At 38.7% G+C, this 12477-nt stretch overlaps 1 protein-coding gene across 1 annotated transcript in view; it reads left to right on the top strand.

Annotated features, from left to right (window-relative positions):
* myo1d (myosin 1D) overlaps window positions 1-12477 on the top strand; it is a 102920-nt gene that overhangs the window by 26889 nt on the left and 63554 nt on the right. The window contains exons 10-11 of the mRNA XM_051417097.1: window positions 61-175; window positions 297-467. Of these exons, the coding sequence (XP_051273057.1) occupies window positions 61-175; window positions 297-467 (286 nt within the window). The remainder of the gene's footprint in view (window positions 1-60; window positions 176-296; window positions 468-12477) is intronic.

Below are 12477 nucleotides of genomic sequence, written 5' to 3'. Positions count from 1 at the left end.
TGTTGTCGAATCCGTAACACATTAGATAACATTCAATCTCCTCTGTTTCATGTGCCGTAGCTTTGAACAGTTCTGCATCAACTACTGTAATGAAAAGCTGCAGCAGCTCTTCATCCAGCTGGTGCTGAAGCAGGAACAGGAAGAGTATCAACGGGAAGGCATCCCCTGGAAACATGTATGGAGGATATTCTTTTGAGTTATTTATTATTCAGTGGAAGTTGGATGTCTCCTGATCTTTTCAAATAGTACAGAGCAAAATTCAGTAGCTTTGATGCTCTGTGTCCTTTTGTTGTTAGATCGATTACTTCAATAACCAGATCATTGTGGATCTGGTGGAGCAGCAGCATAAAGGCATCTTCTCTGTGCTGGACGAAGCCTGTATGAATGTGGGCAAAGTCACGGATGAGGTTTTCCTCCAAGGACTCAATGGCAAGCTGGCCAAACACGCCCACTACACCAGCCGCAAGGTAGGAAACACTAAATGCAGATCTGACTTATTATTATTTTGACTTTTACGTTTCCAGTGCAGGACTTTAGCTGTTTCCAAGGTCAAAATTCCAAATGCTTCCTTTCTTTCAATGACCAGATTCCATTCTTTGAATCTGGTCTGTGATCTGTGTCACACATCATACTCACCCTCATGTTTCCTTTCACAGTCACTACAAGCACACTTTTGTTAATTACATAAAATCATTTCTTAATTTCTAAAGCAGAAATGCCAAATCATTTTTATGGTCCTTGATTCTCAAATGTAAGAATTTGCTGCTTGTCCTTGTCTTAATATAGTGAACTGAATACTTTTGGGGTTTTGAACAGTTGCTTGGAAAAAACAAAACAAACAAATGAATCAATGAACTGAAAAAAAATCTGCATATTAATCTATTAATCTAATTTTAATTATTTATCCCTATGCCCTATGCTGAATTTATCTTTTACAGTCATAGTAATTGTTGGGGGATTTTACAGTGCATGACAGTTTCTAAAGATTTTTTAATATATAATTAAACATACAAAACAATAACATGAACAAACAACCTTAATGTAAACATCAAGCAGTGTATCAGATTGTAGTGATGCAGAATGATGCTGTTGTAACCTGAGAACAGCAGAGGGCAGATTACACCGTGCAGTAAGTAACCATTAGAGGCAGAGAGAAGAGATTGAACATGATCCTGTTAGTTTTGATAATCAGGAAGGCTTACAGTCTAATTCACTCTAATGGTCTGTGCAGCCAGACTCAACATAAGCCAATTTACTTTGCTAACATCCTCGGTTTCTGTGTGGGATCAGATGGCTTAGAAGAAGGTGAAAGTCACTCATCATGACAGATCTGGGGTCAGCGTATTTCCGTTTCTCTGCAGGTGTTGAACACGTAAAAAGAGTGTTTGTAACGGTTAATTAGTAGACTGGAAACCACAGCAGTGTTTTTAAACGATAACTGCAGTTTCCATTACGGACACAAGGGGGCATCAGCATTCAGAGAGAGCGAGAAGGAGTCTGACTCGACACATTGCACAAGTGATGTCACTGCCAGCCAATGGGAGTGTATGGAGCTGGTGCTTTGCCGTGTTAGAATGGGTGCTGGAGAGAGAGGGAGGTGTAGGGGATGTATTTACAAATGTATGAGGGAGATATAGAGAACTGGGTGGAAGAGAGGGAGTTAGATGGTGATGCAGTGAAAATGAATGATGACAAGTCGTAGGTAAACAGACCCCGGTTGCATAAAAACACTCTCAGAGGTTCAGAGGTTGCCCTTGAATTCTCAGCTCAGGATGCCTTAGAAAGAAATTAGCTGCATAAAATCACCATAAGGATTTCCTTAGGACGTTGTAGGGGAAACCCTTTGATCTCGAAGTTTTTGCCCTTAGCTAAGTGTTCCCTTAAGCATTGCTAGAAGGTTTATAAATATATAAATATAAGGGACCTATAGCAGTCCTTTTAAAGGGAAATAACATAAGACAGCTGACAGGGAAAACCCCACTGGACACTATGAGCAAAATCTAGATTTGACCCTCAGTTTGCACTAGCAACTTTGCAGCTAGCTAGCCAAACATTTACAACTCAACTTAATATTAGCTATATTGTTTTATTGTTGTCTTATTTTGTTATCTCCTTTCTTGCTGTCACAGTAATATTTTTATATTTCTTCAGAACTGCGTCTATGGTACGTTTCAACGTTCGTTTTTGTTGTGGCTGGGTTACATTTACTTTGGATTATGTGTGTTGTGCTTTCCATATTCGTAAATGCCTTAGTCCAAACTGAGGGTCTCACACTCAAACTGTCTTGTTGCCGCTGCTGGTTGTGTCATCTACAAGAAAGTGCAATATTTTGAACATATTTCCATTACTAACATCATTTAACACAGAAGTTTCTCAACATTTTTATATCACCATTGTTATATCATCTTTGTTGTTCACAGCCACAACAACAAATAAAGGACCGAATCTTGCGGGCCAGATTATATTGTATTTTGTTTTAGATCCCTTTTCTAAACACTTAAATTGGAGACAACCTAAGAGGCTTTATGCAACGCTCCTAAGTGAACCCCACAGCTTAGGGAAATATTTTGCATGAGGAACAAACTTAAAACTTAAGTCAGAAACGTTAGGTAGCTTAGGCAACCGGGCCCAGTATTCTGTACCTTTCTGGCCAGTGCACTGATACAAATACTTAAAGCAACTACAAAGTGAATCATATTGGAAAAGAGGGGTATTCAAAGGCAGCTATATGATGTAAAGAGTATTGAGCCAACGCAGTGGGGACTGAATCCTGCAGTGTTACTCTTTACAGTGAGTAAAGTGCAAAATGACAGAGAAACGGTGAATAAAGCAAGGTTGAGTCAAGATGGGGTAAAGATTGTGCTGTGCTGCAGGCTGTATTGATTCGAAAAGCTTGCCTTTACTCCTATCATGTTGGAGTCGATGTTGCTCCCTGCTGTCGCCCCTCTGCTGCTCTCTGGCCCGCTCCTCTGGCAGTTTCAAAGACACGAGAAATGAACGGTTGAAACTTAAAGTGATCCAGCTGTTACTTCCTGGAACCAATATTGGTATAAATCAATATTAGCCAGAAATCTTTTTTTTTTTTTTTCTTTCCTGTACTGTATGGAGTCCTGTTGCCAGGCAACATTAACATAATGGACTTTTTGTCAAGAAGTAGTGTGAATTGTTGGGGGCTTTAGTAGATCTCCAGGGCATTATTTGGGGGAATAGTGTATTACCATTTAGATTAACAGTCATTCATTTTGCCAGAGTGCATTGTGGCTTCCATATAACTTTTGATCTTGTTGTCATTGAAATAAATCTGTAGGCAAATCTACTGGGGCAAATAAATCCCCCTCCAACCATTTAGTGTTTACAGGCACACTTAACACTCAATTTAAGTGTTTATGAATGCACAGTATTTGTCAACAATTCTAACTTCTCCTATGAAGATGTGTTCCATATTATTACAACTGTTTTTTACTCTATTGTTTGTTATTTTTTCCTTATTTATTATGTGTTTATACAGCAGCATCCACTGATGGGAGCCCACAGGAGGAGTTGACAAATACATTAATAAACACTTATATGGGATTAGAACATCATTATATGTGATATATGAATTTATAGAGCTTATAAATGCTAAATAGGGCCAGTTGTACAATAGAATGATTCATGGTATTGTTTAGCCTTAAAGTAAAATACTGTAATTGGAGTTTTTTTCATTAGTTTTACCATTTTTAAAGTCATGAAACGATACTCAGAGAAACAATGCTATAGTTACAAAGCGCATTTAGAAGTTAATATTCATGCTTATGATTCTGTTTCCTTCCCCAGAACTCCCATCCTCGGAGGCAGCCTAGTGGTTTCATACAATGAACACAATAGAGCCACATTGGTTGAATGAAACCTTTAATTGTCCAGTACATGAATGAGCTCCTTTTTTGTGGTTTATGGTGATTAATTATTGTCTGTGGACTATTGAGAGATGTTTTTTTGTGTCTTGATTGATATTAGCGTGAATCATTTTGAGGGTGATTCACTCTCTTATTATGAGCCATGTGACTGCCATGTGTAAATAGACATTTTGTTCTTAGCATCACTCAGTGGTCATAGTAATATTTGCAGTCTTTTTCACCCAGCTCCCTAAGGTATCCTTATAGTAGAGATTGAATGCACCTGTTATTGACTGAATCCGAGACTGGTTGTTGTTTGCACTTTGAAATTGAAATATGAAATTGTGAAGAATCTAATTTCCAGTGTGTGATGTGGGCAATGATTTACTTTATATATATATATCACTGGTGTCGGTATACTATTTGGATCCATATTGCTCCTCTCCGGTTTATATCTTTAAAGTGCATTTTATAATCTTTTTTATCACTTTCCAATTGCTTTTGTGAGGGATTCTTTAATTTCAATAGTGGAGAAGAGCCATGAGATTGCTGAATTGCTTTCAGCCATAGAAAAAAAGAAAGGAATACTCTCTCTGTATATTAGTGTGACCCAAAATAGACATCCTAACCCACACTCATGATGCAAATTAGCTCTTGGGAAAGTTTTGAAAATTTCAAGGCTGTGAGGGTACAAAGTGTACATGAGCTCTGCAGACTTTAAACACCCACCGTTGCTCTCTAGCCTCGTAGCTCACATCTCCACAAGTCTGTCTGCCAGGATAAAAGTGTGAAGGTGGAAAAAAAAGATGAAGGGGGAGAGAGAAGGAGAGGTGCACAGGGAGAGACTGGGAATTAAATGTGAGAGGAAGTGAGATATGCACATCAAGGGAGAGAAAAGAGTTGAGGCACGGAGAAAGGGAGAATAAAAACCAGAGCAATATACAGTCAGTGAGGACAGATGTAGCACCTGTATTTGTGGTGTATTTTTAGTATATTTCTTATATTAACAATGGATCAAATTACTGTATCATGTAAAATTGGTGTCTTTTAGTGACAGAACCAAAGAATTACGACCCACATCTGCAGCTCCCCTCGTGATTTTTCTGGTCCACAAACTTTGCTCTGATCAACTTAATTTCCAGCAGCAGCTGCAGACAGCTCCAATAAACCCACTGCACACGATCTGCCCAGCACCAAATGGCACACAGACAGTGTTAGCAACAAAGAGCGAACAACAAACAGCGTAACATTTAGCAGCTAAAAAGATGAAAAAGCTTTTCTCAGGAGTTGGTGTGGATAAAAAAACACTAGAGTTTAGTTTTGTGGTGGACATTCCCCACAACACCTATTCTGGTTGTATTTACAGCTTGTTCTGTTCCACCAAAGTGGCCAAAAACTCAACTATACAAATTTTTTTCAGTTTCAGAGCCAGAAGCAGCCAACTCATATAGAAGTGTGGATAGTTAAACTCTGGGGTTGCAACATTATCAGATCTACACTGTACGATAACCTTATGCGAAACTATCACGTTTTACATTCTTATTATTAACACCAGTTACAATGACCCTTAAGTGAGTATGAAAGTAGAAGTTTGTTTTAAAAATGCTTTATTATGATTTCCCAAAATATTATGTCCTATATATATTTTTAAGAGCACTAATACAGTAGAATTGTAGTAGTTTGGTTTGTCTCATCTGGGCTACTGTGGAAACATGGTGGTTCAAGGTGGCAGCTTCCTGGAGGGACACGGTCTCCTGTAGTTAAGTACGGCTCATCTTAAAGTAACATAAACACAACAATTCCTATTCAACTGATTGGACACTAATGAAAACATAACTATGAATATTATATTCCATTTCTGACAATAGATCCTCCTAAATGTTGCACACTAGACCTTTAAAGATAGAATTAAAAAATTCCCAACTTTGCTGCCCCCAGTGGTAGCAACTAAAACATCACTGTGGAAGAAACATCTCATTTTTCTAAAGTTGTTATGATCACATAAGGTTTTAATGAAAAGGAAAAGGTCTCGTAGAAATGGTATTTCTTATAAAATGGCTTGAAGCAACTTTATAAAGCAAAGTGCTCCACGAAAAAAGGCCATGTCAGTTGCCGAGCAACTCCGCCGAGGAAGGACAGGAGAGGCAGCTGAAAACTTCAGAAGCAGCAAATACTGTGGAGTTGAGATTTCTTTTGTCAAACTGCTGTTTCCAAGGTCAAGAATGAATCTTGTCACGGCTGTCACCACAAAACAAACTAAATCTACATATTGAATACCATCAATTTCTGCTTCGTGGTGTTCAGCAGAGCCTCTCTGCCAAGAACCGGGGGGACTAAAACGAGAGATACATAGGAAGAAAATGAGTCAGAGATCTATTCCAGGCGATGTTCCTGTAAATGGATGTGTGCTGTGTGTCTGCAGTAACGTTCTCCTTCCAGTACTGAATGATGTTCGACTCTTGTCTATACACACACACACACACACACACACACACACACACACACACACACACACACACGTCCTTGCTGTGTATTCATTCACTGGACACCGCTTGTGCAAGTTAATTTACATCTCACGTTTATTTACACATGTCTGTCACAGTATAAGAAGCATACATACAGAGGCACGTGTTGCCACTGTCCTGAAAAGACCTGATAACAGATCAAAAGCAGAAGGGGAGAGGAAGTAAGGAGACAAAGTTAGGATCACTAACAGATGCGCTCTGTTGTGGCTTCTAAACTGAGCTTTCACATTTTAATATGTCATGTTGCTTTGCAGTCTGGTGATGAGAAATTCTTTTTATTGGCTTCCAGGCTTCTCTGCCTTGTTATAAATTAATCAGGCGCTTTTGATGCATGGCAGCCATGGGCTTGTTTACAGAGATGTCTTACCTAAAGGGAAACGCTTGAATCTGATGTGCTGCACATGAGGCTCCAGTGTGATCTTTTTTATTTTTTTGCTTGTACGTTGGTGCAGTAAAATTTGGCTGTCTCCAGATGTTTCCCATCAGGTTGCGTTTGCTAGACGCTACACTTTCATCACACTTTAACACATTTCATAAATGTTTTACTCTTGTTGACCTCCTGCCAGTAAATGGCGTGCCTGTTTACTTGACTCGTACAGCTTTTTGATCTATTTTTAAGTCATTGCACCACAACCAAAGTGGCTGGTGATATTCTTTTTTTTCTTCTTATTGTGTTATTAATGAATTGTAGCTGTTTCCTCTGTGCCATTGAGCTCCATTGTTGTCCAAAAACTATTAAAAACACATTATTCTGGCCTCACTGTGCGTGCAGGTGCACAGCTGTACAGCAGCCTACATAAGGCTGAAGACAGCAGTTGGCTTTTGGGATTTTCTCTGGAAGTTTACAGATAAAACGCCACAAATTTAATTGAATTATTTCTGATTTGTAATCAATATGATATATAAACAAGAATTATACTGAAGGTGTTGTAAAAATGTATTCGTAAAGTTACAAGAAAGCTGCATTTACTCCAGTATAAACTAAGTATGGAATTAGTTTCCAAGAAGAAAGTATTGTCTGTAAAGAACATTAGCCTGTGACAGCCAGTGGCTAGATTGGTTAGCAGTAATCTGAAGTTAACATCTCCAATTACATATCAAAGACAACTAATAAAGAAAGTACCTAGATGTGTCATTCGGACAGCAGATACACTGTGTGCCACAGATCTGACAAAACTGTGAATCTCACAACGTCAGTTAAACTGTGCCAGTGGTTGCTACTAGCAACAGAGTGTTGGACCAACTAAACACACATTAATGATCCACACTGATGCACCTGGTGACATTTTCCTTCATTACTGAGAACCTGAGCACTATAGTTCATTTTGAGTTAACATACCCACATACACCATCCTGCTGCTTAAATACTCACTGGTGCACTCAAGGCGTAATAACCCTCAGCTGGAAATAGTCCCCAATTAATGTACTATTAAGTCCTGTTTGAGTCACATTTGATAGAAGCTACAGTGCCCAGCTGCAAATTATCACCTGACTCGTTCCCGTTATGGCAGCTTATCTCATTGTTTTACTGTTTTAGTTCAGTCTCACTCAGCATTGTTTTCTAATAGCATTATTGGTGATAATACAGTATGTGTTGTGTTTACAGTTTGTTTCTGCTGCCCACAAGTAGTCAAAAAAATAATTTATTGCAGGTTTAAATCAATGGTTGCCTTAGTGACGGGCTAACACATTGTTGGCTTTGGTCTTTTTATTATATAGCATAACATCAGCTGTATTCTTTTATCAGAACGTAGCTGAAGCTCCGACATGTTTCCCAACACTTCTCGCCGTCTCCTCGCCTCACTGTCTGTTGCTTTCATCTTCCCAGATTTCTTTTTTTTTTTTTGCTCTTAAACATTTGCTGACACAGTAATTCCATTTCCTGCCTCTTTCTTCTTACTTTCTTCAGCTCATTCTCTTTCCCAGTCCCTATTTCAGTAGCTCTCTGCTGTCTTCACTTCCTTCTCAATTTTCTCATCTGCCTCCATATTTACTTTTCTCAAGTGTCTCTGCACGTGGCCACTACAGGTGCAGCATACTAATAGGATGGGAATGTGTTGTGTGTGGTGTGTGTGTGTGTGTGTGTGTGTGTGTGTGTGTGTGTGTGTGTGTGTGTCCTCCGCCTGCTGCCACATGTATGAATGCATGTCGGGGGTCTGCGCTAAGTGGTAAAGCTTTCATGGGCCATGTGTTTGGTGATGCTAATCACGATATGTTCTGTTCATTATCTCCAGTGAGGCACAAGGTCAGCAGTAGCAGCAAGGGCACATAGAGAAATCGAATTGATGTCTATGAGAGCATGAAACGGTGGATATAGTAGCCGAGACACTATGATGGACGTTGCGTGAGTTGTACTCATATATACGTGTGTCTAGAGTGAGGATGTAGATCGATACTCAGTGTTTTAATACCCTGACAGCTGCCAGTCAGTGCATTGGGCAGGAAACGCAAAATCCATCTTCTCATCTGCCGCCTGGATTAGCTCCCGTGGTACCTACTGTGAGTTTTTGACAGGTTTGGAGACAGTCAGACGTTGCTCAGTGGGAGGTCTGGCTTGTGCCCTCAAATTGAGATGGCTGTTCAGTCCAGAGGCTGGAGAGTGGGAGGGCACAAGTGACAAACAGGATTAGAAAAGAGAAGTGGAAAGTGGATAGGAGTCTGGGATGGTCAGATTGTGGTGGGAGTTTTACTGGGAGTGTTAAAACAATCTATGTATGTGGGCAACAAAAAGTCGAGAACAATTTGATCCACCGACCGATGTGACGGCTGAAGTGTCACAGGCTGTTTGTGTTGTAAACAAACAACAGTCGAGCCTTACGTGTTTGCCAGGCCGAGTTCAGGGACTAATGATGGAAAATACGACCATATAATGACCGGACAGTGTTCAACATTCACTTTGTACGTTATTGTAAAATTATTTTCACATTCATTGTTGAAAGGATGTAGTTTCACCATCACATACTTTACACCTAGTAGTATATAGCCATTACTGGTGGGCAATGTGAATAAAATCTATCTCAATATTAATTTGATTTGTGGAAAGTGGTGTCTCATTCAGTTAATTTTCATAAGATACATTTTTTTTTTTCAGATTTGTTTGTTTTTTTTCCAAATCCAATAAATCGATATGACCTGGTAATTAAAGATATTTTATCACATTGATGCAACAGTCCTTTAAAACAAACATAAAACATTCTTGCATATTGATTTATCCGCACTGATTCTCCTCAGGTTTCCAGATACCTGTCTGTTTTGGGCACACACAGCTTTTTCAATACTGTGAGCAGCACAAACAAAGATTGTATGTGTGAAAAGACACATCACTTTGTATCACCACTGTGTATTTTTGTAGTTCAACGGCAAAGCTGTGACTCTTTTACTTCAATTCAAATTCGTCCCAGTTAAACTTCAGATCATATTTTAAGCTGCTTCAACTTCATCATTTTCATTGTCCTTATTTTAGCCTTACAAATGTTGAAACTTAAGCCTAATAAGAAGATTCAATAAGGGATTCTGATGGATTCAGTTCTTGATTTGGATTTAATAAAATTCTATCGAACCCCCATCCTTACATTTGGGTGAACCGACCCTTTAATAAGGTCAAGGTGTGGCCAAAATTATTAGTGAGTATTCTGCTTCACCTATAATAAAGTATTAGTTGCAAGACTGCCCAGGGAAGGAAACACTAACATAAAGTGTTTTACCACAATCCGTTCTCTCATTTGATGTTTTGATGATGGTGTCATAACATGTTGCTCCACTTACTCCCATAGGCTTTAAAACAGGTTGAGATGCTGCTTTTGATACATATAAGTGGTCATTTCCTCTCTGCTGAGGGACTTTGTTAAACCTCAAGGCCACCTGTGGCCTGAATGAATACTGCTCTGTATTTCACAACAGAATGAATATGAGGCAGGAAAAAGTCAGCATGCTTTAAGGTCTCTGCAAACACAATCTTAAGACACATCACTGTCCTAAGAGCTAAAGGTGACGATGCTGTGTGGAAGCATCTTCTCATCGCTTCCTGTCACATTAACACCGGGTGCTGCTACAGTCAGTCCACCATGTTCTTGTTATTTTCTCTCTCTATCTGTCTCTCGCCTTCCCACCTCAGTTCTCCCTCTGTTCGCAGTTTTCCTGCATGTTATTCTCTGCAGCTGTCTCTAATTTATTTGTCCCCTGTCCACTGTCTTTGTCTTTATTATATTTCATTTTAACACTGAACACTAATTTCCCTTCTTTCTGTGTCTCTGCTTTTCCTGTTCAAGCTATGTATTTTTTTCTTTGTGTCACCTTAGCCTAGTTTCAGTCTCTCACTGTGCCTGAAACCCCTTTCCATCTCCTTAATTAATCTGTTAATCTGGCTATCTGGCTATCAGTAATTCTACAATACGGACCATTATCAGATGAGAGAGGATGTTGTGAAGTCGTGGGTTGAATTATTATTATTGCATCTTCACAGCTTTTCACACCTGAAAAAAAAAAAGTGTTGACTCAGAGCCTATCAAATGTATCTAGTCGAGCTTAAAACATTATGTTTTATTGATTAATCAGCAGAAGCATCTGCAACTATTTTGATAATTGATTATTGATCTGTTTTTAAGCAAAAATACGTGTTCCAACTTCTCAAATGTAATAATTTGCAGTTTTTCTTTATCTTATGTGATTTTAAATTGAACTTTTGGGGGATTTTTCAAAACAAAACAAGCAACTTGATGACCACGATCACCTTGGGCTTTAGGAAACCTCAGCATTGTCAGACCTGATCTATTGATCATTTAATAGATGATTAGATAAATGATTAATTGGGAAAACTCATCATGCTACGGCACTTGCTACTGGTATTTAATGCTGTAACCTTTGTCAGTCCTGGGAAAGGTTGCTGAGTTAGCTCTTCTTCAGCTCTATCCCTGCTTTACATTCAAGGTGCGATGCGCCTGAAGCAGCTCAGCATAATGATTGTTTTTTTACTTCATGAATTAGCATCACTATTTCCACTGGAACAACCGAGAGTTATTATTAAGTGTCTACAGAGATTTTAGCAGCTGGTGTCAGGGTTTTAACCTGCCACCATTAAGTTTCTATTCTACCTGTCTAAACTGTATGAGCTGCTATCCATCAAGAACAGATTTCTTATAACAACATTTAACAACATTTAGAATTCAAATTTCATTAAACCAATATATTTGCTCTTTTACATGTTATGTATTTTAGTTTTTAAATTCTTTTAGAACACTTATATTATACTTGCAACATAACATTAACATCAACGCAAATATAAAAAACAACTAATAATTATTTTTAAATAGCTTTTAATAGATTTTAATTAGCATCAATTAAACTCTAATAATGTCCAAATTTATGTCTTGGGCTTTTTTTTTTTTGTTCATCAAACAGTCCTGAACCAAGAGATATTTAATTAAAAAAGATTAAAAACAGAGAAAACCAACAAAACCTGACATTTGAGAAGCTGTTACCAGCATTTTTGGTTAATACATTTCTCAGACAATTCACAATTATTAAATTTATTTGTCTATTAAATGTCAGATATAAATCGACTTATTGTTTCAGCCCTAAAAACGACATCTGCCAGTGTGCACTGGAATAATTATGTCCATGCTTTAGGTTATAATATGTGAGGAATAAACGCTGTGATACAAATATTCTTCATCAGTATCAGTACGCAATCTGTTCCTACTGTTTCCTCTGAATTGAAAGTCTTAATATACAGTAAATCTGTCTCTCTCGCCTGTTGGCTCATGCTTATGTTCCTCCCTTCCCCACTTCCTCCTCTCATTATTCTGACCTTGTTTCTATTAGTTTGCCCTCCCTCTCCCACACACACACACACACACACACACACACACATCACACCCTCGGTCTTAACATTAGGCTGAATCCCAAACACAGAGGAGGTGCTAATAATAAAGCTGCCAAGATGTGTGTCTGGTTATGTGTGTGCTTAGTGTGTGCGTGTGTGTGTTGGGGTGTGACTGATTGTGATGGATGAGGGGCAGTACGGCTTCCAGCAGATGCAGGCTGTCTGTCTGTCTGTGCATCTGTTTGTCTCTCCGTTC

Source organism: Dicentrarchus labrax, unplaced genomic scaffold, assembly GCF_905237075.1.
Source record: "Dicentrarchus labrax unplaced genomic scaffold, dlabrax2021, whole genome shotgun sequence".
NCBI lineage: Eukaryota > Metazoa > Chordata > Actinopteri > Moronidae > Dicentrarchus > Dicentrarchus labrax.
This window is presented reverse-complemented; position numbering and strand designations above follow the sequence as displayed.